Source organism: Microcebus murinus, chromosome 6 (genome assembly GCF_040939455.1).
Source record: "Microcebus murinus isolate Inina chromosome 6, M.murinus_Inina_mat1.0, whole genome shotgun sequence".
Classification (NCBI taxonomy): domain Eukaryota; kingdom Metazoa; phylum Chordata; class Mammalia; order Primates; family Cheirogaleidae; genus Microcebus; species Microcebus murinus.
In genome coordinates this window covers 28,489,396-28,517,199 of record NC_134109.1, presented here as the reverse complement: position 1 = coordinate 28,517,199, position 27,804 = coordinate 28,489,396, and the positions used below count along the sequence as shown (strand labels likewise).

General features: G+C 37.5%; 1 protein-coding gene across 3 annotated transcripts in view; it reads left to right on the top strand.

Annotated features, from left to right (window-relative positions):
* Positions 1 to 27,804, top strand: part of PSEN1 (presenilin 1) — a 64,292-nt gene that overhangs the window by 31,475 nt on the left and 5,013 nt on the right. For all 3 annotated transcript variants that reach the window (XM_076003615.1, XM_076003614.1, NM_001309945.1), the window contains 5 exon segments: positions 6,791 to 6,858; positions 13,932 to 14,152; positions 17,542 to 17,640; positions 23,997 to 24,083; positions 27,377 to 27,550. In XM_076003615.1, coding sequence (XP_075859730.1) covers positions 6,791 to 6,858; positions 13,932 to 14,152; positions 17,542 to 17,640; positions 23,997 to 24,083; positions 27,377 to 27,550 — 649 coding nt within the window.

Below are 27,804 nucleotides of genomic sequence, written 5' to 3'. Positions count from 1 at the left end.
GTTTGTTTGTTTTTAGATTTTATTGCTAAATGGAATTCTACCTTTTCTTGTAATCTAGAATTTACTTCTAGATTTCTTGCCTTTCCTTTTCAAAATACTTGTGTAATTGGTTAGATGGCACTCTGGACTCAGGATTATGTTACCTGAGTTTTTTTCCCTAGTAATTTTAGGAAATTATTTGTCTGAGTTTTTGTATTTTTATGTGTAAAAGAGAAAGCACCATCTCTAAACTATGTCACCTTTTTTGTGCTTTTAAGCATGTATGAGTTTTCCCACTGCTTGGGCAGTGATATATAGAGGATGATACAGCACCATCTGCCTTATTTCATTTAATCTAAACACCAGCTTTATGAGCTGGGCCCTCCTGTTGTCCCCTTTTGCAGATGGAGAACTGGGGCAGGCGTCATACAGCTGGTATGAGTCAGAAGGCAATGGGTTAGTATGGGGATTTCAGTCCAGAGTTTGGCCTGGATCAACACATTCCTCTCAAACTCAGTCCTCAATTCTGTGGTCCCAGTATAAAGGAAAGATATATGAAAAGATACTTATGAATGTATCAAAATATTATATGTACTCCAAGAATATGTTCAATTATGTATCAATTTAAAAAAGCAAGCTCAGCAAAAGAGTTATAATTTTTGCTTTCAACCATGTGTTATTAACATATTTACCTAGATTATTTACCATTTTTGTTGGTCTCACTTCATTCTTGATGTTCTGTTTCCTTCTAGTATTATTGTCTGTACAACTTCATTTGGTAATTCTTTTACAGCAAGTCTGCTGGTCTCTATTTTCCTTACTTTACGTAACTTCATCTTAGGTTGTTTTTATTTCACCTTTATATTAAAGGATATTGTTAGTGAGCATAGAATTCTGTCGTCATGGTTCTTTTTTTGCAGCATTTTATTTATTTTTAAAAAAATTTTTTTTTTTGAGACAGAATCTCGTTTTGTTGCCCAGGCTAGAGTGAGTGCCGTGGCATCAGCCTGGCTCACAGCAACCTCAAACTCCTGGGCTCAAGCAATCCTACTGCCTCAGCCTCCCAAGTAGCTGGGACTACAGGCCTGCACCACCATGCCCGGCTAATTTTTTCTATATATATATTAGTTGGCCAATTAATTTCTTTCTATTTATAGTAGAGATGGGGTCTCGTTCTTGCTCAGGCTGGTCTCGAACTCCTGACCTCGAGCAATCCGCCCGCCTCGACCTCCCAGAGTGCTAGGATTACAGGCGTGAGCCACCGCGCCCAGCCTTTTTTCAGCATTTTAAAAATGATCTATTTTCTTCTAGCATCCATGATTTCTGATGAGAATAGTCATTAGAATTGTTGTTTCCCTATAAGTAATGCATTGTTTTTTCCTGGCTACTTTTGAGATTTTCTTTTTCCTTTTCTTTAATTTTCAGCATTTTAATTGTGTGCCTGTATGCAGATTTCTTTGTTTATCCTGTTTGGAGTTCACTCAGCAAGTCTCTAGATTTATGTGTTTAACCAAATTTGGGAAGTTTTCAACCATGATTTCTTCAAATACTCTTTCTGTACCACATTGTTTATTCTCTTCTGAGACTGATGACACAAATAACCCTTATTATGGTTCCACAGGTCTCTGAGGTTCTGTTCATTTATTTTCCAAACTTTTTCTCACTATTGTTTGGTTTGGAAAATTTCTTTTGAATTTGTCTTCAAGTTCACTGACTCCTCCTGTCATTTGCTTTCTGCTACTGAGCCCATTCATTGAATTTTTTGTTGTTATATTTTTTTAGTTCTAAGATTTCCATGTGGTTCTGCTGTGCATTTTTTTTTCTTTTTCTCTCTGAGACTTTTAAAATTTTCATTTCATGAGTATTTGCCCTTCTTGGAGCATTTCCATAATAGCTGCTTTAAAGGCTATTGGAAGTCCAGTGTATATGTCATCTGGGCATTGGTGTTTGAGTCTTTTTCCATGAAAATCAAGATTTTTATATTTATTCCAAGTAATTTTGGATTATATCTTTAACATTTTGACTATTATGTTATGGACTCTGGTCTTGTTTAAATTCTATGGAAAATGTTAATATTTTTGTTTTATTGGACAGTCAATCTGGTTAGGTTAGGTCACAAGTTCCAGCAAGCCTCATGGGGCAGTGGTTACATTATCAGTTCAGTTTTCAGAGCTTTTACAGTGTTACTCAGGTCTGTCCTGTGTGTGTGTGTGTCGCTCAGTCATCAGTGGGCCTGAGATAGTGGTGTTCCACCTCTAATGCAGTTGTGTGATGCTGAGGGTCATCCACACATGCTCACCTTAGGGTATGGGCCCACTAGTTCATAAACAGCTTCAAGAGGTTACATTCGTGCGCTTCTACCTATCTGTGATCTTCCTGGGCCTTTTTGCTTTCTCTGAACTTTCCTTTCCTTTCCTCTGGGCTTTATTCTCTTAGCATCAGGGCCAAGAAGTTGGAGGACAGAGAGAGAAATAAAGCAGGGGCTATTGGCCTTGCTCTCTGGGGACTACCACTTTTCCAGTCAGAGAGGAAGGTTCTCCTCTCTCTGAACTTTAGGCTCCTGGCATCCCCACAAGATTGTTTGGGGGCTGGGCATGAGAGGATGGAGAAAAAGGGGAAGAAAGAAAGAGAGGGAGGAAGAAAAAGAAAGTAAGGAAGGAGAAAAAAGGGAAGAAAGGGAGAAAGAGGAAAGAAGGAAAGTTAGATGAGAGAAAGAAAGGAGGGAAGAAAGAAACAGAAGGGAAACAGAAAAAGAAGGAAGAAGGGAAGAAAGCAAGGAAAGGAAAGAAAGGAAGGACAGAAAAGAAAGAAAAGGGAGGGAGGGGGGGAATGAAAAAAGAAAGAAAAACTGTATTTTTACACTTACTTTGGTTGTTAGGAGACCCCTTCCTGCTCCTCCAGCTAGAACTGGAGGACTTCTGGAGCTCCCATTGTCTTGCTAATGCCTCCTTGAGCTGTGTTGAGTTCTGGAGGAGGAGGAAGGTGGTACTGGAGGAAAAAAGTGGTCAGGTCATTGCTGCTTCAGTGTACTTCTAATTCCCCAACCCACCTACTTCTTTTTACTTATTGTCCTCTAATGACTACTGTCTGCTTTCTGCCCAGGTTTTATAGTTGTGTTCATGGGGAAAGAGGGGTGGAATGTGTTTAACTGTCTTATCTAGTTATGTCTTATCAAGTATGCTTCATTTTAGATAGTCTAAAAGGTATATATTCAGCCAGATTTTCATACTTACTTATTCATTAGTGTTGTATTGTTTTTGTTTTTTAATGTTCAAGTCTTAGCAAGCATAGCCAATTCTATAGAAATAAGTTGTTTACTTTGACTCCTGGTATAAAGTAAAAGGAGCTCTTGAGTCAGAAATTCAGAAACTTGCCAGAACCTGTTTGGAAATAAACCCTAAGAATTTCTCATATCACTGCTTAGTTGTGCAATGTCTATGAGAAGAAGCACAGGAAGCTAAAAGCCAAACCTTAAAAAACTAGAAACAGGCCAGGCACCTGTGGCTCACGTCTGTAATCCTAGCACTCTGGGAGGCCGAGGCAGGCAGATCGCTCGAGGTCAGGAGTTCGAAACCAGCCTGAGCAAGAGCGAGACCCCGTCTCTACTATAAATAGAAAGAAATTAATTGGCCAACTAATATATATAGAAAAAAGTAGCCAGGCATGGTGGCACATGCCTGTAGTCCCAGCTACTCGGGAGGCTGAGGCAGCAGGATTGCTTGAGCCCAGGAGTTTGAGGTTGCTGTGAGCTAGGCTGACGCCAGGGCACTCACTCTAGCCTGGGCAACAAAGCGAGACTCTGTCTCAAAAAAAAAAAAACTAGAAACAGAAAAGGCAGTTAATTATTACACATCATTTGTTATAGTTGGAACTATAATTTATTAAAGTCACATGACTTCTGTCCTGGACAGTTCAGGGTTTAGAGGAAATATTTGCTGTTGTATACTGAAGTAGGGCACTTTTCTTTCAGAGCCTTTGGCACAGGATTTTCTTTTAATTTTTTTTTCTTTTTGTAAAAAAACATTTATTTATTTTTACTTTATCGAGGCAGAGTCTCACTCTGTCACCCTGGGTAGAGTGCATTGGCGTCATAGTAGCCACTGCAACCTCAAACTCCTGGGCTTATGCAATTGTCCCACCTCAGCCTCCCAAGTAACTGGGACTACAGACCTGTACTGCCACCACGCCCACCTAATTTTACTCCTGAGCTCAAGTGATCCTCCCACCTCGGCCTCCCAGTGTGTTAGGATTACAGGTGTGAGCCACATGATTTCCAAGATGAGGAAGGCCTATTTTACCCCCTGATATTGTAGAAAAAGGGGGTGCTATTTAGTCATCATAAGAGGCTTTGAATTCAGAAAATTACAACATAAATGGCCAATCTAAATAGGAAAACCATTAAACAACCATTCTTATAGGTGATGGGCTAATTTTACAACATAAAGAATACTTATAGACATCCTAACCAATCAAAAAAGCCTGAGCAGAGAAATTATAAAAGAAATATAGATTGCCAATAAATAAGTAGATAGATAAATGTGAGTGTATTTCTTCATTAGTAAAAAAAGAAATGCATATTAAAATAATAAATTAATATATTTGCATATTCACTTGGTAAAGATTAATCCAGCTCTTTTTGTGAATTAACTGTGTGTTTTCATAATCAGTAATTAGTTATTTAGTCTTTTTTTTTTTTTTTTTTGAGACAGAGTCTCACTTTGTTGTCCAGGCTAGAGTGAGTGCCCTGGCGTCAGCCTAGGTCACAGCAACCTCAAACTCCTGGGCTCAAGCAATCCTGCTGCCTCAGCCTCCCGAGTAGCTGGGACTACAGGCATGTGCCACCATGCCCGGCTACTTTTTTCTATATATATTAGTTGGCCAATCACTCCTGGGCTCAAGTGATCCTCCTGCCTCAGCCTCCCAGGTAGCTGGGACTACAGGCAAACAACACTGTGGACACAGTGCCCAGTTAATTTTTTCTATTTTTAGTTGTTTGGCTAATTTCTTTCTATTTATAGTAGAGACGGCATCTCGATCTTGCTCAGGCTGGTCTTGAACTCCTAAACTCAAGCAATCCGCCCGCCTCGGCCTCCCAGAGTGCTAGGATTACAGGCATGAGCCACTGCGCCCAGCCAAGAGATGCTTTTTACCTTGGGTTTTTGGCAAGGGAATGTGGGGATGTTTTTATTTTTAAAAGCACTATTCTGGCCGGGCTGGGTGGCTCACGCCTGTAATCCTAGCACTCTGGGAGGCCGAGGCGGGCAGATTGCTCGAGGTCAGGAGTTCGAAACGAGCAAGAGCAAGACCCCGTCTCTACTATAAATAGAAAGAAATTAATTGGCCAACTAATACATATATGGAAAAAATTAGCAGGGCATAGTGGCATATGCCTGTAGTCCCAGCTACTTGGGAGGCTGAAGCAGGAGGATTGCTTGAGTCCAGGAGTTTGAGGTTGCTGTGAGCTAGGCTGACGCCACAGCACTCACTCTAGCCTGGGCAACAAAGTGAGACTCTGTCTCAAAAAATAAATAAAAAATAAAAGCACCATTCTTTTGAATCAAAACTAACATATGCTTATAGTATAACATTTAGAAAATATAGAAACACTAAAAGAAGAAAACTGTTTCCAATGGTCAGTGACAACCAAAGTTGATATTAATATTTTCCTTTCAGACATGTTTTCTGTCTACATGAAGAGGCACATGTAAAGACCTTTTAACAAAATGAGAATCAAGTAGTACATAGTTTTACATTCTGCTTTTAAAAATGTAATCTTATTATTCTCATGTTGCCTACGTAAAGAAAGAAAAAAAAAAAAATGTAATCTTAGGCCAGGCATCATTACTCATGCCTGTAATCCTAGCACTCTGGGAGGCTGAGGTGGGTGGATCGCTTAAGGTCAGGAGTTCAAAACCAGCCTGAGCAAGAACGAGACCCTGTCTCTACTAAAAATAGAAAGAAATTGATCGGCCAACTAAAAATATATAGAAAAAAACATTAGCCGGGCATGGTGGCACATGCCTGTAGTCCCAGCTACTCGGGGAGGCTGAGGCAAGAGGATTTCTTGAGCTCAGGAGTTTGAGGTTGTTGTGAGCTCGGTTGACGCCACGGCACTCTAGCGCAGGCAACAGAGTGAGACTCTGACTTAAATTATTTTTAATCTTATTTAATAGATTACAAAAATAAAATTTTCATTCTAGCTTTCATTAAGCTACACATGAGTAATAATGACTAGTATTTATAATACGTAATGCTGTATAAATTCTGAATGATAGGCTTAGAATTTTTATTATTAATACTTAATGAATCATATAAAATAAACACAGAGTATTGTAGTACTTATTGAAACTTCAGATTCTGAATATTCTTATGTCAAATGGTTATATAATTTAGAGGGCTTTATTTCTCTGTAAAATTGATATGTGTATATGTAGATCACTTAATTAAATATCTGATTTTCAATTATTTTTGTTATTTCAGAAACACTATAAGATTACTCCATTGAAAATATTTCTACTTTAAACCTTACATGTTACCTGTTGATAATTTGATATTTTAGAGTACATTCTTTCCTTTTTAAAAATTTCACCTATTTTGAAAAGTTTATATATGTCTTGTTTAAGTTTCTATTTTATATTATGGGTAAGTCAGTACCAAAGAGTTCCATATAAATATGTAAATATCCCAAAGCTATTTGTTCTGATATTTTAAAAGCATAACATTTACAGATAGACTATTTTGGGGGTAAAAATATTGTACTTTTTAAGGGTTGTGGAACCTGTTTATTATATTGAAATGCTTTCTTTTCTAGGTCATCCATGCCTGGCTGATCATATCATCTCTATTGTTGCTGTTCTTTTTTTCCTTCATTTACTTGGGGTAAGTTGTGATTGGTCTACCATTCAGAAATTGACTGTATCCGTGCTCCATAACTGTCACTTAAAGTCATGTATTTTGTTGATGAATTACTCTAAAGTTATAATTGTTTCTACATAATAGGTCAGACTTGGAATCCAAAAGACAGGTCAGTATTACTGATGAGGTATTCTTTTGTTCTTCCTTATAATAGGTAGACTTGAAAAGAACTCAAGAATGTAGTTAATTCTAAGCCTTTTTCAAGGTTGTGTATTCTTCTAGTAGAAATCTATGAATGAGAATGTTAAGAAAGGATTTCAAAAATGTATGTAAACATGAATTTATTTTCACACTTTATGTTCTTTTTATCAGTGATTTTTTTTCTTTCATATGAAATCTTACGTGAAATTTTCACATACATTGTAGAAAAAAGCGAAAATACTTTGTTGAAAAGAATAGCAAAGCTCAGAGATTTGCCATCCTGCTCTTTCTTTCACCCCCAGGGGCTAAATTGTAAACCATTGTACTAGCTCTTAAATTAGGAAGAGGTAGTAAAACTAATAAATAAATTGAAGAGTTATTTCCTTGGTAGGGGTAGGGAGGAACAACCACAGACAAAAAAAGCAAATGTGAGATTCTGTGTGAAATGGATGATATTCTAGGAAAAAAATTAATTACCAAGACTGACCACTGAAGAGGGAAAATCTAAACAGAGCAAAGTCCGTTGGTGTGGCTTGTAAGAAAATTAATTAATTAATTAATTAATTAATTTAAAAAAATAGAACAAAGAAAAAATACAGAAGTTTGCTGAAGAAGTTTCTATTCTACCTCTACTAATATCAACAACAGTACCAGGCCCCACTGATTTCATAGGGAAATTCTGTTAAAACCTTTAAGGAATGGATAACTCTAATACTATTTCACCTGTTTCAGAATGTAGAAAAAGAAGAAAAGCTTTCAGATTCATTTTATGAGGCCTACATAACATTAATAACTAAACTCTACAAGTATCAAGAAGAAAACTGTAGACCAATCCTACTTGTCAATATCAAGGAATAATTAAATATTAATAGAATTCAGCAATAAATTAAAAGAATAATAGATTATGACCAAGTGGAGTTTATTTGCAGAATGGAAGACTGGTTCATTATTAGGAACTCTCAGTATAAGTCACCACTTTGTTAGATCATCATCTCTGTACATGTTAAAAGGCATTTGATAAAATTCAACTTCCCATTAAGATAGGGAAGTAAAACGTAAAAAAAAAAATTCAACACCTGTTCTTGACCAAGTTCCTTTTTTTTTTTTTTTTTTTTTTTTTTTTTTTTTTTGAGACAGAGTCTCGCTTTGTTGCCCAGGCTAGAGTGAGTGCCGTGGCGTCCTAGCTCACAGCAACCTCAAACTCCTGGGCTCGAGTGATCCTTCTGCCTCAGCCTCCCGGGTAGCTGGGACTACAGGCATGCGCCACCATGCCCGGCTAATTTTATATATATATATCAGTTGGCCAATTAATTTCTTTCTATTTATAGTAGAGACGGGGTCTCGCTCTTGCTCAGGCTGGTTTTGAACTCCTGACCTTGAGCAATCCGCCCGCCTTGGCCTCCCAAGAGCTAGGATTACAGGCGTGAGCCACAGCGCCCGGCCTGACCAAGTTCCTTAATAAAAAAAATAGCTGGTTACTTCTCTAACATGAAAAAAGGTGTGACTCTTATTCTGAAAGCCAATATCATCCTGATAGGGAAACTTTAAAAGCTTACATATTAAGGTCAGGAACAAGGTGAGGGTTTTCTTTATTACCACTATTGTCTAACATTGCAGTGGAGGGACTAGCAAATACAATTAAATGAGAGAAAGAAATAAGAGCTATATAATTTGGAGAAGAAGGTTAAATTGTCAATTATTTGGACATAAAATGATTGCCTTGTTTCAGATCTAACCAAAAAACAATTAGAATCACTAAGTAAATTTGGTAAAACGGTTGAATACAAAATTAAACACAAATCAGTAGTCTTCACATAAATAGCTAGTTCTAAAGACATATTGAAAGGAAAAATCTTGTTTATGACGACAGCAAAATAGATAACATATATAGGATTAAAGAAGAATTATATAAGATCTATTAATAAGAAATATTCAGTGCCTCTAAAGGGCTTAAAAAGAAAACTTAAACAAATGGAAAATTATACGAGGTTACATAGACATAATACATGTGTCATAAGACATCAGTTCTGTCTAAGGGTTTTTTGTTTTTTTTAATTTTTAATTTTTTTTCTTTTAAGACAGGGTCTTGCTCTGTTGCCCAGGCTAGAGTGCAGCAACATTGTAGCTCACTGCAACATCAAACTCCTGGGCTCAAGCAATCCTCCTGCCTCAGCCTCCTGAGTTGGGAGGCTGGGACTGCAGTACCACCACACCTGGCTAATTTTTCTATTTTTGGTAGAGACTGGATCTCGCTCAGGCTGGTTTCAAACTCCTGACCTCAAGCAGTCTTCCTGCCTTGGCCTCCCAGAGTGCTAGGATTATAGATGTGAGCCACCACGCCTGGCCTTACTATGTATTTTTGATAACTAGTTAACATGAGTATTTTTACATATTCATTATATTTTCTTATATAAATTCTATCTTTGTCCTTTACCTATTTATCTGCTTGAAGATTTTTATTATCAATTTATATTATCCATAATATAATATGGATATGCATCTTTTCTCATGTAAATAGTATAGGATTTTTTAAAATGAAAAATGTATCCTTTTTTTTTTTTTTTTTTTTTTGAGACAGAGTCTCACTTTTTTGTCCAGGCTAGAGTGAGTGCCGTGGCATCAGCCTAGCTCACAGCAACCTCAAACTCCTAGACTCGAGCGATCCTTCTGCCTCAGCCTCCCGAGTAGCTGGGACTACAGGCATGAGCCACCATGCCCGGCTAATTTTTTATATATATATATCAGTTGGCCAATTAATTTCTTTCTATTTATAGTAGAGACGGGGTCTCGCTCTTGCTCAGGCTGGTTTTGAACTCCTGACCTTGAGCAATCCGCCCGCCTCGGCCTCCCAAGAGCTAGGATTACAGGCGTGAGCCACAGCGCCCGGCCTGAAAAATGTATCCTCTGGTCTCACTATATAATATAAAGAAAACACTTTTTGTTTGTAGGTATACTCCCAAGAAATCTTAAGTTTTATTTTTGTTTGTTTGTTTTTGAGACAGTTTCACTCTGTCACCTGGGTAGAATAGAGGTCAGTGGTGTCGTCACAGCTCACAGCAACCTCAAAGTCTTGGGCTCAGGAGATCCTCCTACCTCAGCCTCCCAAGTAGCTGGAATTACAGGCACATGCCACCATGCCCAGCTAATTTTTCTCTTTTTTGTAGAGGTAGGGTCTCTCTGTTGCTCAGGAAGGTCTCAAACAGCCTGGCCTCCAGCAGTCCTCCTGCCTCGGCCTTCCAAAGTACTGGGATTATAGGCATGAGCCACTACCCCTGGCTATTCTAATACTTAATATAAGCCCAATTGTTATTTTTAATCTAGATAAGAAGATTCTAAAGTTTATTTGGAAAAATAAATGAGGATATCCACAAAAAGAAGAGAAATGAAAGACTACTAGGCCTACCTGATATGAAATTATAAAGCTTACAATAATTAAAATAGTAAGACCTACAGAAAGGATTAGAAAGTGTAGAAAAATGCTCAAATATATGACAAAATTTAGTTTATCATAAACTAAATTTAATATTAGTAGACTATAGATGGATTATTTAGTAATTGATGTTAGGATAATTAGGTAGTCATTTGGGGGAAAAATTTGTATTCCTTCCTTATATCTATACTGGTGTGAGTTCCAAATGGATTTAAGATCTAAATATGAAATTAGAACTATTAACTAGAGGAAAATATGGTGAAGAGGGAATATTATAATAATACTACAGTAAGGAAGGACCTTTTAAGTATGATACAAACCCTAGGCACAGAAAAGATTGATAAATTCATCTCCATTTAAAAAAAATTCTGAAAGGCAAAAAACAAACAAAAAAAATCACACCATGAACAAAATCAAAGGATGAATGACAAACCGCTAAACATATCTTCCACTCATTTCATAGACAAACACTCATTTACTTTATACGTAAAGAACCTCTACATGAAAATAAGATCAACAGCCTAACCAAAAAATGGACAAAAGATGTAACAGAAAGTTATAGTTAACAGAGAAACACAAATTATTATTAAATAAGAAAATTTAAGAATGGGCTAGGTACTAGCACTTAGGGAGGCCGATAGGAGGATTGCTTGAGGCTAAGAGTTCCTGACCAGCTTAAGCAAGAGTGAGACCACCCTCTCTATTAAAAAAAATAAAATACAATAAGGAAAAATTAGCTAGGTGTGGTGGGTGGAACAAGCCTGTAGTCCCAGCTACTGGGGAGATTGAGGCAGGAGGATAGCTTCAGCTCAGGAGTTGGTGGTTGCAGTGAGCTATGATGACACCACTGTACTCTCTAGCCTGGGTCACAAGGAGAGACCCTGTCTCAAAGAAAGGAAACACATACACCCTCCTCATAAGATTAATACTATAATAATTAAGGCTATATATTAAGTTAACAAAGATCAAATAATTTGATAATATCCTGGCAAAGATGCAGGGAAATAAATGTGTACACGTTGATATATAACTTTTTATTAAGACCAGTTTGACAAATCCATTAAAATATTAGATGCATATGTCCTGAACCTAGTAAATTACAGGGATAATCATTACAGTATTGTTTCTAATAGCAAAAGGATAGAATCAGTCTATATATCCATCAATAGAAAATTGGTTAAATAAATTATGGTACGTCCATAAAGAAAGTCATTATAAGCTGGGCTTGGTGGCGCACACCTATAGTCCCTACTGTTCGGAAGGCTGAGGTGGGAGGATTGCTTGAGCCCAGGAGTTTGAATCCAGCCTGGGCAACATAGTGAGACTCTGTATCTAAAAAAAATTAAAATAGCCATTAAAAAGAATGGGGTAGCTCTGATACACTGGATACTGGTGTAGAAAATTCTCCATTGTATTAGTAAGGAAAAAAAACCTGGTACAGAATATAGTATGCTATATTTGTATATAGTATGCTATCATTTGTGTCTATGATATGTTATAAACTCTCTCTGGAGGGATACACATGAAATCAGTAATAGTGCTTTCCTCTAGTAGAGGGGAATTGTGGGACAGAATGGGGAGGAAAACTTTTCACAGTATCTATTGTGAATTTTAAATCTTATCATATATTGCCTAGGCAAAGATTAATAAGTATTTTTTGAGTTCTAGGATATCTGAAATGCTTAATACAAATATCTACATTGTCCATAAATGTGATTATTTACTTCATTTTGGATTTCAAAATGGGAGAAGAATCATCGTCCTGGAATAGTACCAGTAACCCAAAGTTTTTATACTTAAATAAAGGAGTGGTTGCTTTCTCCTCAGTTACCTAGGGCATCTTCTATAGTTGCAGCCTCTTTCTTTTTAGATGGGGGATTTTTTTCCCTCAAAATTAAAATAGAACACTAGATGTTCATTGTTTTTGTTTTTTTACCAAAAAAAAAAAAAAAAAAGATATCATATAAGATAATAAAAAAGAGGCCGGGCGTGGTGGTTCACACCTGTAGTAATCCTAGCACTCTGGAAGGTCGAGGCGGGAGGATTGCGCAAGTTCGGGAGTTCAAGACCAGCCTGAGCAACAGTGAGACCCCATCTCTACTAAAAATAGAAAGCAATCAGCTGGACAACATATATATATAAAATTATCTGGGCATGGTGGCGCATGCCTGTAGTCCCAGCTACTTGGGAGGCTGAGGCAGGAGGATCACTTGAGCCCAGGAATTTGACTGTGCTGTGAGCTAGGCTGACACCACGGCACTCTAGCCCAGGCAACAAAGTGAGACTCTGTCTCAAAAAAAAAAAAATTACAGAAAAGTGAAAAATGACTAGACTCTCACCACCTAAAGACAAGTCCTGTCATCTTTTAGGAATTAATACATCAATTTCTTGCCCACTCTTCTCTTATAGTATTTTATATAAATAAGATCATATTTTTTTCAAGCAGCATTGTGTTATGCCTATATTCCATGTTTATGTGTGTGTAAAATATATATATATATATAAATCACTGCTAAATTTCATTGTGTGAAAATTTATGTCCTACCTATAAAATTTTTTGGTGCATGTTTAATTACTTCTAATTTCAGATATTTTAAATGTATTTCCCAAAGCATAATGTGGTATTTTAGATGGCATATGGCCTTTTTCAGTTTTCATACTTATCTTTATAGCTATGGCTTGTGATACTGATTTCCCATTTATATGAATGATAAAGAGCTTCCTGTTAAAATAAGCTCAACTTGAGGAAAAGAGGGAATTAATTTAAAGAAATGTTTATCCTATATCAAGCACAATTTATGTAGGCTGTAGTAAAATTATAAAGGCAGGATATAAATATCAATATTTGGGAACCATCATTCTAAACAATGTTGTGATGAAAGTTATCATACATAAGACTGGACGCTGTGCCTCAGGCCCGTAATCCCAGCACTTTGGGAGACCAAGGCAGGAGGATTGCTTGAGCCCGGGAGGTCGAGATTATGGTGAGCTGTGATCATGCCACTGTACTCCAGCCTAGGTGACAGAGTGAGACCCTCTTTGTTTTTTTGGTTTTTTTTGAGACATAGTCTCTGTTGCCTGGGCTAGAGTGCCGTAGCATCAACCTAGCTCACGGCAACCTCAAACTCCTGGGCTCAAGTGATCCTCCTGCCTCAGCCTCCTGAGTAGCTGGGACTACAGGCATGTACCACCATGCCTGGCTAATATAATATATATATATAATTTTTTTTTTTTTGTCCAGCTAATTTCTTTCTAGTTTTTTAGTAGAGACAGAGTCTCGCTCTTGCTCAGGCTGGTCTTGAACTCCTGAGCTCAAATGATCCACCTGCCTTGGCCTCCCAGAGTGCTAGGTTACAGGCATGAACCACCACGCGTGGCCAAGACCCTATCTCTTTAAAAAAAAAAAAATATATATATATATATATATTATACATAAATCTTTTAAAATCTGTTTAATTTTTTTCAGAGAAGTGTTTAAAACCTATAATGTTGCTGTGGACTACATTACTGTTGCGCTCCTGATCTGGAATTTTGGTGTGGTGGGAATGATTTCCATTCACTGGAAAGGTCCACTTCGACTCCAGCAGGCATATCTCATTATGATTAGTGCCCTCATGGCCCTGGTGTTTATCAAGTACCTCCCTGAATGGACTGCGTGGCTCATCTTGGCTGTAATCTCAGTATATGGTAAAACCCAAGACTAAATTTGTTCATTACAGAAATGCCCCACTGGCATGTTGTTCTTCCTCATCTAATTATCTTGACTTAGGGAAAATCATAACATTTATAGCCTATTGCTCTTCAGTAAATAACTAATTAGCTACAATATCTTTTCACTTGATCTTAGCCTAAAGGCCAAGAAGTAATTATAGTATCTTTTTCATATAAAGAGAAGTTGAGTTTTTTTTAAATGATTTTTTACTACCTCCAGTTTAGTTTGGTGATGGGTTGATCGAAGGAACTATGAACTTCCAGTCAGAAGACTTAGATTCAAATCCCATCTGTAACATATACAGTCTTTATGGCCTTAGGAAAGTGACTCAGGCTCTTTGAGCTGCAGTTTCCTCATTTGTAAATTGGCAACAATGCTTCTCTGGGTTGTAAGAGTTTATGAATTGAATGTATGTTTAAAAGAACAAGCAGAGTGCTTGATACGTAAATTGCTCAGTTCATTTTTAAAATCAAAATGAGGTTGCCTACTTTTTATAAGGTAACTTAAGTAGAATTACTCTTAAAAATTAGGCTTATTTAGGCAGTGTGAGATTCAAGTTCTGTAACAACCAGTGCGACATGAGTCCTGAACAGTCAGAATGTACTCCAGCATAAATAACTGAAGCAGCTGTACAGGTACATATTCTGTGGCTGTTGCCCTGCCTGAAAGCCAAAAAGAGATCTGATTTCAGAGGTCAGTATGTAGTTTCTGTATTATAAGGCCATACTCTTTTATCACTCTTCAAATACTTATTAAAATATCTGGTTGCCTGTACTAGGAAACCCCATCATCCCAATTTGACGAAAAAACAGTCTGTGGAAATAGAATTGAACTGATTCTATTCTTGTATTTGAATAATCTGTCATGGAACTATAGAATTCATATAGTTGCTATGCCTGGCTTCATAATGACCTTATGTTAGAAAGTACTTGATGGTTTGCAAAGTACTCATCTCTTATTGCTTAGCTGTGATTGATAATGCCAGTTCTGGAGACAGAATGCCTGGGTTCAAATCTAGATTCTTCTACTCATCACTTTCTGTATGTGTTTGACCACATACAGAAAACTCAACCCCTAAGTCTTAGTTACTGTGTAGATTAAATTATGTGTTACATATAATGCACTAATACGCTTAGAGCAGTATCTGTCAGTAAATGTTGTTATTTTTTATATAATTCTGTGAAGTGATGAAGGCAGTTATTATCCCTATTTTACTGCTAAGAAATGTGGGAGTTTTTTAGAGGTGAATTATTTGCCTAAGCATAAACTGTTTGACCTAGAATCTGAAATCCCAAGTCTAATATTCTTTCCCCCATATTATACTATTTCTGCCATCAACCCTCTATTTTGTCTGCACATAAACAAATGATTATTTCTACAGAGCTTTGAGTTCCTTTAAGAGATGTTTGTATGTAATATTTAGAGTAGTGATTCTCAACTTTGTTTTTATAAGGTCTCAAGATGCTGTAATTTGTTACAAAGATTGTTCTGGAAATTTTCGAAGCAAAGTTAATTTTAATTCACTTTAATTGCTTTAAAAATAAGTGAGTTTATAATCTAGCGATTCTATTAGGGAGAACTCATCATAAAACCAAAATAGTTACAGGATGTGGCAGCTTCAAACAAGCTGAAAATCCCAAAATTATTTTGGAGCAAGATAGAATTTCCCTTTTCTTACTCAAACAAATTGAAGTGTGAAGGGGCAAGAATAGAGATTTCTTTGTGTGTATAAGTGTGTGTGTGTTTTATTACTGTAGTTACACTGTTATACAAGGAGACCTGACCACTTCAAGGAATGAATTTTTTTTATTTAAATGCATTTAAATGACAGTAATGTCAACACAAGCTATCAATTCTTCCTTTACAAATTCAGCTATACCTGTTTTATATTTTTAAATGTTTGAAATTTTTTAATATTTCTATATTCTGAATTTTCATGACACAGAAAATGAAAAAAAAATTGCAGTTGATGAAAAGAATAATGGTGTAATCAGGAAAAATTTAGGCATGTTGCTTCCTCTCTGAATTTTTTTTTTTTTTTTTTTTTTTTTGAGACAGAGTCTTACTTTGTTGCCCAAGCTAGAGTGAGTGCGGTGGCATCAGCCTGGCTCACAGCAACCTCAGTCTCCGGGGCTCAGCGATCCTACTGCCTCAGCCTCCCGAGTAGCTGGGACTACAGGCATGCGCCACCATGCCCGGCTAATTTTTTGTATATATATTTTTAGTTGGTCAATTAATTTATTTCTATTTTTGGTAGAGACGGGGTCTCGCTCAGGCTGGTTTCGAACTCCTGACCTTGAGCAATCTGCCCGCCTCAGCCTCCACCACGCCCAGCCCTGAATTATTGTTTTTGTAAAATAAGCCACTTTTCAATACCACATGTGTTCTGAGACCTGAATGTTTATAAAGTGCTTTTATTTGCCTGGAGACTAAAGAAATTCTAAATTTTATCATGCAGAGACTTTTTGATTATTTTATTTAAATGTATTGTCTTCTTTTTTTTTTTTTTTTTTGAGACAGAGTCTCTCTTTCTTGCCTAGGCTAGAGTGAGTGCCATGGCGTCAGCCTAGCTCACAGCAACCTCAAACTCCTGGACTCAAGCAATCCTACTGCCTCAGCCTCCTGAGTCGCTGGGACTACAGGCACGAGCCACCATGCCCGGCTAATTTTTTATATATATATATATTAGTTGGCCAATTAATTTCTTTCTATTTTTATAGTAGAGATGGGGTCTCGCTCAGGCTGGTTTTGAACTCCTGACCTTGAGCAATCCACCCACCTCGGCCTCCCAGAGTGCTAGGATTACAAGCGTGAGCCACCGCGCCCGGCCTTGTCTTCTTATTTCAATTATCTACATAACACTATTTTTAAAAAGAGGAGATGAGTCTTTTCTATTGTACTTTTCATGTTTTGACAAGTTCAGTCAAATCCCCTCAATTAAATTTCTCTCGGAGTAAAGCTTCTATTTGTAGCTCATAGTTGTGATTTGTTTGGAAGTGACTTGTCCTCATTTCTGCTTGTTATAGATTAACAACTGCCCTAGAATAGTATGTCTTGTTATCTCTGCCTCTTTCCTTCAAACTGGGAAGATTTATTCCTAGAATCCAGTAATGATATGCTGTAGACTAAGCAAATAGCAGTCAAACCCAAAATGAAATTGTTAGAGCTCTTCTGTGTGGTTTTGTTTAGGTTGTTTTTCCTCCACCAGTTCACCTGCTATTTATTTCATATTCATTCAACATCTTTTGTGTAAATGAAAACAAAAAATTAACCTTTTCCTTTGGTTAATTCCTTCCTAACACCCCCATTTACAAGTTTAGCCTATATATTTTAACAGAGGCCTTTTGTATTTTTCTCTTTCTAGATTTAGTGGCTGTTTTGTGTCCAAAAGGTCCACTTCGTATGCTGGTGGAAACAGCTCAGGAAAGAAATGAAACTCTATTTCCAGCTCTCATTTACTCCTGTAAGTATTAAGAATGATATTGAATTAATAATTAGCTTAGAATTTATAGGAACTTCAACACATGTACTTATGGTCATTATCATGGTACTTTTTTCTCATCTTAAATGCACAGCATTAATGGAACTCCTGCAGATCTCCTTTTCTTGCAAACCATTGTCTTTTACCTGATGTCGATTCAAGAGAGTTTTCAGTATGAGTGGAAAGAAAGGAAATATTGAGAGGTTGGAGAGCCAGTATTTCCATTTAAAAACTTGCTAGTCTCGAGTTATTGAACATTTATGTATACATATATATTACAGGTGATATATATTATACATATATATTACAGCTTACTGAAAGAATTGTACTGTTCCTTCAGAATGTGTTTGCTCTTTTTTGTTTTAGAGTTATACCCTTCCTAATCATTCAGTAAATATTGATTGAGCATCAACCTTATCTGTGCTGTGGAAAACCAAAAAAGATGGTTAAGATACTATGCCTTCTCTCAGAGCTCATTTGCTTACAATTTAGAGGTGAGGTAAGACAAGTATATAAAAAAGCAACATCCGAGGCAGAGTGTTATCATATTTACAAGAGGTACAATCAGAGTACAGAGAGAGTTCAAAAAAGGGAAAATATGGGTGGGGAGTCAGAGAAGGCTTGGTGGAAGAGGCAGCATTTAGTTTGAAACTTTTAAGGGTGGATGGGATTTCGTAAGTAGAGATGGAATAGTTGACTCCAAAAGTGAGTTCATCACAAAAAAATGGCTTGGAGTTATAAAGTGTGAAGCATCTTTATCAAATTTCAGTTATTCAATTTGACTACAACATGGAGAATGAAGTGGGGAGAATACTAGGAGTTGGGTTTGGGAAGGCAGATTAGGGCTAGATCAAGGATCCTAAGGAGTGATTGGTTTAGGTATCTGTGTGCTGTTCAGTGATCCCTGGGGAATCAGAAGGTTCTTGAGGAGAAGAATCACGTGATCAGAGCTATGCCTTTGCAAGCTGGCAGCGGTGTGTAAGATGAATTGGAGAGAGTGGATGCCGAGATCATGGGAAGCATACTAAGATGATATTGCCATGAAAATGGAGTCTGAGTTATGGCATTGTCAGTAGCAATCAAGAGAAGGGCTTAATGAGAGATTTCAGAAGTAGAATCAGTAGTTCTTAGCAACTGAAGATAGAGTTTTAAGCCTGAAGGAAAAATGATGAAGAAAAAATGTTTTCTTCTTTGAGGGATCTGTTTAGTTATATATATTTTGTGGTCCATATCTAATTTAGTTTATGGTACCTGTGGGCCATTCAGGTAGAAATTTCCAGCAGGAGTTTAGAAATGAAGTACTAGTGCTTGGGAAAAGGCTGATACTAGAGATGCATAGTTGAGGAGCATCAGCATAGAAGTGATAGTTAAGCTCTGAGAGTGTGTGAGTGATTCAAATAAAAGTAGAAGAGAGGCCAGACATGGATGTTTTACACCTGGAATCCCAACACTTTGGGAGGCTGAGGCAGGAGGATCGCTTGACCCAGGAGTTGGAGGCTGCAGTAAGCTATGATCACGCCACTACACTCCAGCCTAGGTGAGACCCTGTTTTTTTAAAAAGAAAAAAGTTGTCGAAGAAAATGGGGACTAAGTAAACCACACAGGAGTTGGTGCCTAAGACATCATTAGTGACATTGAAGAGAGCAACTTCTATAAACAGTATTCCACAGGGAAGAAGATGTGTGTGTGTATCTGTGTTTTGCTGATGCTGGCAGTGGAAGTGATCATGTAGGCAGAGAATAGGTGGTGAAAGAGAGGTATAGTAAATGCCACCCACTATGTCAAAGATTGCTGTCGCAGCTGGGCCTAGTGGCTCACACCAGTAATCCCAGCTTTTGGGGAGTCTGAGGCAAAAGGATTGCTTAAGGCCAAGGAGTTTGAGAGCAACCTGAGCAAGATAGCGAGACCCTGTCTCTACAAAAAAAATAAAAATTAGAAAAATTAGCCAAGCGTGGTAGCATGGGCCTGTAATCCCAGCTATTTCAGAGGCTGAGGCAGGAGGACCACTTGAGCCCAGGAGTTTAAGGCTGCATTGAGCTATGATCACACTACTGCACTCTAGCCTGGGCAACAGAGCAAGATCTTGTCTCAAAAAATATCTTACAGGCAGAACAAGATTATCTACAAAGCAGGTAGAAACTGCTTTAAAAGTTCAGGAAGCAGAGTTAGGCCTAGAATAGGGAAATACCTGAAAGGAAGGAAAAGGAAGACAGAAAAGCACAAAAGAGCGAAATATAGTGAAATATTGAAGAAGGTAAATTTGGGCTCCAAATTTGGGCTCCCATGTTAGTTGACCTCAGTCTTTCTGGTAAACCAGATGTTAGTCATTTGTAGAAAGTGGAAGAGATAGGGAGTTATGCCCATAGTTGGAGAAGATTGGTAAAGTTTTAGAACAGCTGTCTGGAATGCAAGGATCTTTTACTCTATTTCCAACATAAATCTATTATCAAGTGCTTACTGTGTTTATTGGCAGAAAAGAGCAGATGAAGTTTTGAGCATCAACATTCTTCTTTTGGTGAACTTTTGAGTGTGAGCTTCTTCCATGTTGTATCTGGAAATTAAAATCTACTTATGTAATTTATATTTGTGCCCACAAAATGTTACATGAAATAAATGTTAATAGTGAATGCTAGAAATTTAGACTAAGGAATATACTTGCAGAAGTATGGAAGTATGTTCACTGAAACAATGCTTGTACTTGGGAAAAACTTGAAGTAACCAGAGTGTCCATCAGAAGGGGGCACTTTCAAATAATTATGGCACATTCATACAATGGATCATTGTGCAGCCATCAAAAAGAATGGGGTACTCTGTATATGTCCAACTATTTTTTTTTTCTTTTTCCTTAAGTTTGCGAGATCTGAATGTCCAACTATTTTTTAAATGTCCAAATTTATATATATTAAATATAAAAGCAAGATTTAGGCCGGGCACAGTGGCTCACGCCTGTAATCCTAGCTCTCTGGGAGGTGGAGGCGGGAGTATTGCTCAAAGTCAGGAGTTTGAGACCAGCACTGAGCAAGAGCGAGACCCCATCTCTACAAAAAATAGAAAGAAAATTAATTGGCCAACTAAAAATATATAGAAAAAATTAGCTGGGCATGGTGGCACATGCCTGTAGTCCCAGCTACTCTAGAGGCTGAGGCAGGAGGATCGCTGAAGCCCAGGAATTTGAGGTTGCTGTGAGCTAGGCTGATGCCACGGCACTCTAGCCCGGGCAACAGAGTGAGACTCTGTCTCAAAAAAAAAAAAAAAAAAAAAAAAAAGCAGGAGTTAAAGCAGTACATGCAATATCCTTTGGAAGACAATGGGGAAGAGGGCTGTTATGTGTAGACGTGTTTGTGTATACAAAATTCTGATGTTTATATCCACGTTAGTGAAAAAGTATGGATTAGTGTTTTAACAGAATGTAAGAAAACAGTAACACTAATCAGTACTTTTCCCCTGAAGTGGATGTAAACATGAATATGAAAGTCAGTCTTATTTATTCTTTAAAAATACAATCCTTTTGGCTGGGCGCTGTGGCTCACGCCTGTAATCCTAGCTCTTGGGAGGCCGAGGCGGGCGGATTGCTCAAGGTCAGGAGTTCAAAACCAGCCTGAGCAAGAGCGAGACCCCGTCTCTACTATAAATAGAAAGAAATTAATTGGCCAACTGATATATAGAGAAAAAATTAGCTGGGCATGGTGGCGCATGCCTGTAGTCCCAGCTACTCGGGAGGCTGAGGCAGGAGGATCACTCGAGCCCAGGAGTTTGAGGTTGCTGTGAGCTAGGCTGACGCCACGGCACTCACTCTAGCCTGGACAACAAAGCGAGACTCTGTCTCAAAAAAAAAAAAAAAAAAAAAAAAATACAATCCTTTTGTGCGTTTTTATACTCTCACCCAGTTAAGGGTATTCAGTTTTCAAAAGGTCTTATCCTCAGGAAATGTATGAGCAAGTTTGTTTTTTATCCAATCATCTCAGGGAAAATGTACACCTACTCTTTGAACTAACTCATTCTTCCCTCATAGTCATTAGCAGAGATGGTCTACTCGGGGAGTTTATCTAAAAATGAAGCTAACAATTCCTTGAGATAGATCATTTTATGTAAAGCATTCCTTTGGTTTCATATCAGTTTGTGGGGTTTTATATTAGGTAAATTTTTTTTTTTTTTTTGAGACAGAGTCTTGCTTGTTGACCAGGCTAGAGTGAGTGCCGTGGCGTCAGCCTAGCTCACAGCAACTTCAAACTCCTGGGCTCAAGCAATCCTGCTGCCTCAGCCTCCCGAGTAGCTGGGACTACAGGCATGCGCCACCATGCCCGGCTAATTTTATATATATATTAGTTGGCCAATTAATTTATTTCTATTTATAGTAGAGACGGGGTCTTGCTCTTGCTCAGGCTGGTTTCGAACTCTATATTAGGTAAATTTTTAAAATTGCGTATTTTCCTATTGAGCTAAGATGTTTGGTGATAGAAAAGTGGTTTATTGGATATTATTTTAGTATTATTAATTCATTCAACAAATATATAATGTATGATAATCACATCGGGGTCACCAAATTACTGCCTACAGCCAAATGTGGTCCATGACCTGTTTTTGTTTTGTTTTGTTTGTATTGTTTTGGTTTTTTGGACACAAGGTCTGATTTTGCCCAGGATGGGGTGCAGTAGCGTCATCATAGCTCACTACAGCCTCCAACTTCTGGGCTCAAGCGATCCTCCTGCCTCAGCCTCCTGAGTAGCTGGGACTACAGGCATGCTCCACCACACCCAGCTCATTTTTTGTAGAGATGGGGTCTTACTAGTTGGCCAGTTGGCTGGTCTCCAACTCCAGACCTCAAGTAATAGTCCCATTTTGGCCTTCTAAAGTGTTGGGATTACAGGCTTGAGCCACTGAGCCTGGCCCCATGGCCTGTTTTTGTACAGCCTATGAGCTAAGAATTGTTTTTACATTTTTAAAATGTTGTTTAAAAGAACAGGTAAGTATATGTGGCTAACAAAGCCTGCATTGTTTAATCTCTGGTCCTTTACAGAAAAAGTTATCTGACCCCTTATTTTCATGGTAATATTCAGTACTAAAATAGAAAGTATATTTGTTTATACTTGCATAAAAAAAGAAAAATAAATACATGCTGAAAATGGTATAGAAGTACGTGAACAGTGTATGTGGTGGTTGCCCTTCTGTTTTTCTTCTTTGGATCTAGTTAAACAGTATATTGCCTTTCTGGCTTATGTTGACTTTTGATCAGTTAGTTGGGTTATTGTATAATGAAACTTGTTTGACTTCAAAAATTACAAGGCTGTGGTGAATTACAGAATTTCAACCTCTTTTGCTGTGTATTTCTTCAAGAAACCTGAGAGTGTTAGGAACATGGATATAACTATACAATTATAGTGATAAAAAACCAGAGAGACATAGATGCCAACCAAGTATCTTGTTTAAAATTGCTTACTGTGACCAGATTGGACTGAGGTTGCTGCTGGCAATTGCTTCCTACTATAGCTCCATATGGCACATTTATATGTGTTTTGTATTATTGTTGGTGTATCTTCAGGATAAATTCCCAAAAGTGGGTTGAAGGTTTAATGAACATGTAGTTTTGTTAGATGTTATCAATTTCCCCTCCAATAGGGATTATTCCATTTTTCATTCTTACCTGCACCATTTTAAAGTATTCACATTATCTCTTAACTAAAATGTGTTAGAGATATGTGTGTATATCTAGATCTATGTAGATATATTGATATATATGTATTTCGATATAAGGGACATAGAAAGGCCAGTTGACAGTCCCCTTTATGTTTATTACTTTTAACTTTTTTTTTCTTCTTCACATTTAAAACATGGCTTAGGATCATTGAACATTCCAAAAGTGAGACATAATATGAAGGAAGTTTCCTTCATGCATCTTTAGGATTATAATCATCTTCTAAGGCTTTTGTGAACCCCAATCTGTCCTTGAATTTAATTCCAATAAGTAATTTTCATCAGTGAGGTCACAGTATTTTAGGACATTGAACTAGTCCAGCTACTATTCCAGTGGTGTTTTGCTAGCCTGAATGGTTTTCCTTCTTGCTACTTTTTAGGGACTATAAACAATAATGAACAATTTTGTGGTAGCAGCTGCAATTTAAACACTACACTAAACATTCAGTTTCAGAATTTTTTTATCTGTTAAAATTAAAGAGAATCATTGTTTTTAGCATACATTTATTTCTGATTGTTAAGGATTTTTAAAGCAGCATTAAGAAGATTAGTGATTTGTATAGAGAAGTAACTGACTGCTACTGTCTATTCATACACTTTCCTTCCATGTTTCCAGTGCTGACCTAGCACTTTGTCTTTCTCAACAGCAACAATGGTGTGGTTGGTGAATATGGCAGAAGGAGACCCAGAAGCCCAAAGGAGGGTATCCAAAAACACTAAGTATAATGCACAAGGTAGGTGACTTTTATTTGGAAATATCCTGTTTTTTCATGGTCATTGTCATCTTACAGGCTAACAGTGGGTTATGAAGCAATCAATGATTTTTAACCTCTTTCTTTGGTTCTTACTCCTTTGAGAATTTCTTGAAAGATGTGGTAATGCCCAGTAAATACACAGAATATTTAAGGAGTTCAGATACTCCAGACCCAACATTACAGTCAAGGCACCCGAGGTTGAGATTTCTGCCATTGAATACCTAATATAAGTATGGAAAGGTTCAAATTGTTGAGGCTATGATTTTTTAAAGAAAGAAATAAGCCCACTCTCTCCAAACATGTAAAAATGAGAGTCTCTTATCTAACATGGCCAGAATAACTTAACTGTAATTTGATTTGAGATGTAGTAATGTTTATACTGAGAAGCTCAACTATTCCAGTGGATATGACTTTCTGGAAAAGAAGAGTAATGGCTTAGGATAGAAGAGTGAAAGCCTCACTGTGGCTCTTACAGAAGATATTAAGAACACATATTAGAAGTTGTTATTAGAAAGAGTTGAGGAATAACAGCATAATATAAATGGTGAAGAAAGGAAAAATTTTAAAGCAAAACAAAGGGCTAACCTTATGAGGATGCTAAAAAAAAAAAAACCAGGAAAAATAAAGATTAGTGAGGAAAAAAGGTCCTGAGTTGCTATTTGTCAAGGAAGGGAGAGTTGAGGTTTTGTAGAAGCAAGAAAACTGCAGGGTTAGCATTTGGGTAACTTCAGGGAGGACACTTTGAGTTGAGAATTCATATTTGGGACCCAAAGATAGGCTTCATTCTGCAGTGAGCAAGGAAATAGAACAAGGCAGAGTTAGACCAGTAGTAGACCTAGTAGGAAAGTAGGAAATGTATTAGAAACAATTGCTACAAGCCTGGTTATTGTGTTAACCTGTGTTCAGCTAAAGAAAATTAAAAGGTTAATTGTCTGTGAGTTTATATGAGTATGAGTGTGTATTTAGTATGTCAAGATTTTATTCTTTTGACAAATGTTGGTTGAGCACCTGTGTGCCCAGTACTTTTCCAGACACTGGGGATATAGCCCTGAACACGACATGCCCTGCCCTGTGGAGCTTATAATATATTTGGGGAGATAGATGTCCAACATATTATTGCATAAATAATTGCATTTATAGTAGGGAAATTTTAAGTATTCTGGAAAGTCAAGGAAGGCTTCTCTGAGGAAGTGATAATAGCAGTGGAGGAAGAACTTTCCAGAAGAGGAAACACATGGGTGAAGGCTTTGAAGTGAGAAGGCAGGATGAACTGCAGAGTTCCTCAGTGAGAGTGCTGCTGGTATTTCAGGGGGACAGTTCTTCATGGTATGGGACTTCGCCTCACATTGCAAGATATTTAGAATCCCTGGCCTCTCACCCACTAAATGCCAGTAGTGGCTCTGAGGCCTTGTGATAACCAAAAACTCCTCCATACTAGTTATTTCCAAACACCCCCTACTGCCATCCTTGGTTGAAAACCACTGTGTTGGTGAAACTAGAAGTTAGATTGGAACAAAAGGACATAGGGCTCCAACAAGGATATTTGTGCAAGGGGGGAAAAATCACAGAATGGAGAGATTACCTAATGTGTTTGAACTGTCAGAGAGTTTGAGGACAAATTAGTCATAGGTATTACATAGAGAATCCATCAAGAGAAAATGAGGCAGTTATCCAGAGAAAACAAAAAGTTGTTCAAAAAAGCAAGTGTAATTATAGTATATTCTGGCTGTAGCAAAGTGGTTGTGAATACTATATTCATAGTGATAATATTATTAATAAAGCTGAATTTAACAAAATGATGACGCTGGGAAGATGGTAGGAGTTCATGAGTGTGCATGCATAAGAGGATGAGAGGCGATGCTGCATCTTACCTCTAGGAAATGAGTAAGTACCTAAATTAAAATAATCTAGACAGAGCACGATGAGCATGCTATTTTAATTAATTATGGAGGCAAATACCAAAAGAAACAGCTATAAAAGAGTTGAAAGGAGGAATGAGGATCAGGAGTGAGGAGGGATGGGGCCAAATAGGGGCTGTTGTTTTTATTTGTAAGTCTTATTCTTAGATGATTTTATAGACTCTGAACCAGGGAAGATTCAGGCTTCGTGGAGAGTTGGTTAAGAAAAAGAATACAAAACTATCAATACAAAATTGCTAAGGCTGTCCCAAAGGAAATCTATTCAAGTAAGAGCCCTGACGTGTACAAGCTTTACTTACTTATTCACAGTAAATTTACTTCTGCTATAAACGTGCATTATTTTTATAAAAAAATAAGGGAAGAACAAAAGTGTTTTGAGCTTCATTTATGTATTAATATTTTAACTATTTTAATGTATGGCAGTTTCTCCAGACTGTCATGGTAACATTTTTAATCAGATTGACAAACATTACAACAAAGCAACTAGCCTATAAAGCAATTCACTCCTCTTCCTTTCTCCCTTCCCCTGCTATAATGAATCCACTTTTATAATTTAGTCACTCAAGCCAGTGGTATGTGCTAATATGTGCTAATAGTTAGGAAACTTTTAGCTGCAAAGAACAGAAAAACCCAACTCAGTTGCCTTAAACAAAGAATGAAATGTCCAGTTATTTTGATTGATCCACGTGAAAAAAAAAAGAAAAAAAAAAAGAATGAAATGTATTCTCTCATGTTATGAGAAGTCCCGGGGCATTTATAGGGTTAATTTTGTAGCTCATTGATGTTATCAAGGGCCCAGGTTCTTTCCATCTTCCTACTCTGCCATCTTGAGCATATATGCTTGGTCCTCAGCTTCATTGCTTCTCATGGTCACCACTGTCATGCCATCATCATATACGGCGAGATAAGACAACATCCAGGGCAAGAAAATGTTTGTTTCTTCCTGGACACTTTCTAAAGAGTGAGAAAATTTCTCCAAAATTCCCAGCAGACCTTTCCTTACCACTCATTGGCTCATACTTAGAGCTTTCATTGCCTTAGAGCTTTCATTGGGAAGAGGAATGGTGGGATTACCACGCTTGGCTTGGGTTGGTCAAGATTTACCACTAGAGTCATGTGGTTGAGGGGTAGAAACCCAAATGAATCAGGATTCTGCCTCAGGAAATAAGGAGGAAAATGGTAATTGGAGAAGCCACCAGCAGGCACTACTACAACCCATAGCTTTGTGGTTTAAGAGCCAACTAACCTAGTTATTAATACAATGACAGGTAGTTACTGTATCTGTGTAATTTTCCTAAAGGTATTAAGAAATTTTTCTAAGTATTAGAGCGTAATTTCCCCTTTCTCTTGAAGGTACAGAAAGGGAGGCACAAGCTTCTGTTCCAGAGAATGATGATGGCGGCTTCAGTGAAGAGTGGGAAGCCCAAAGGGACAGTCAACTAGGGCCTCATCGCTCTACATCTGTGTCACGAGCTGCTGTCCAGGAAATTTCCAGCAGCATCCCAGCCAGTGAAGATCCAGAGGAAAGTATGTGCATTTCTCTATGTTGCAAAGTCATGGATTTCTTTAGGTGGCTACATTATCAACCTGTCCAAGAATAAAATGAATTGAGAGCATTATAGTCTAATTCTATATCATATAGATATGATATAGATTTCAGTGAGAAATATCAGTAATAATTGGTGACTTTTGTTACAGTTACGTTTATTAATAGGGAAAATTCTGCCCTTCATATTTTTTATATTTTTAAAGCCAGTCAACTTTAGCAGTAGGGGGTTGTA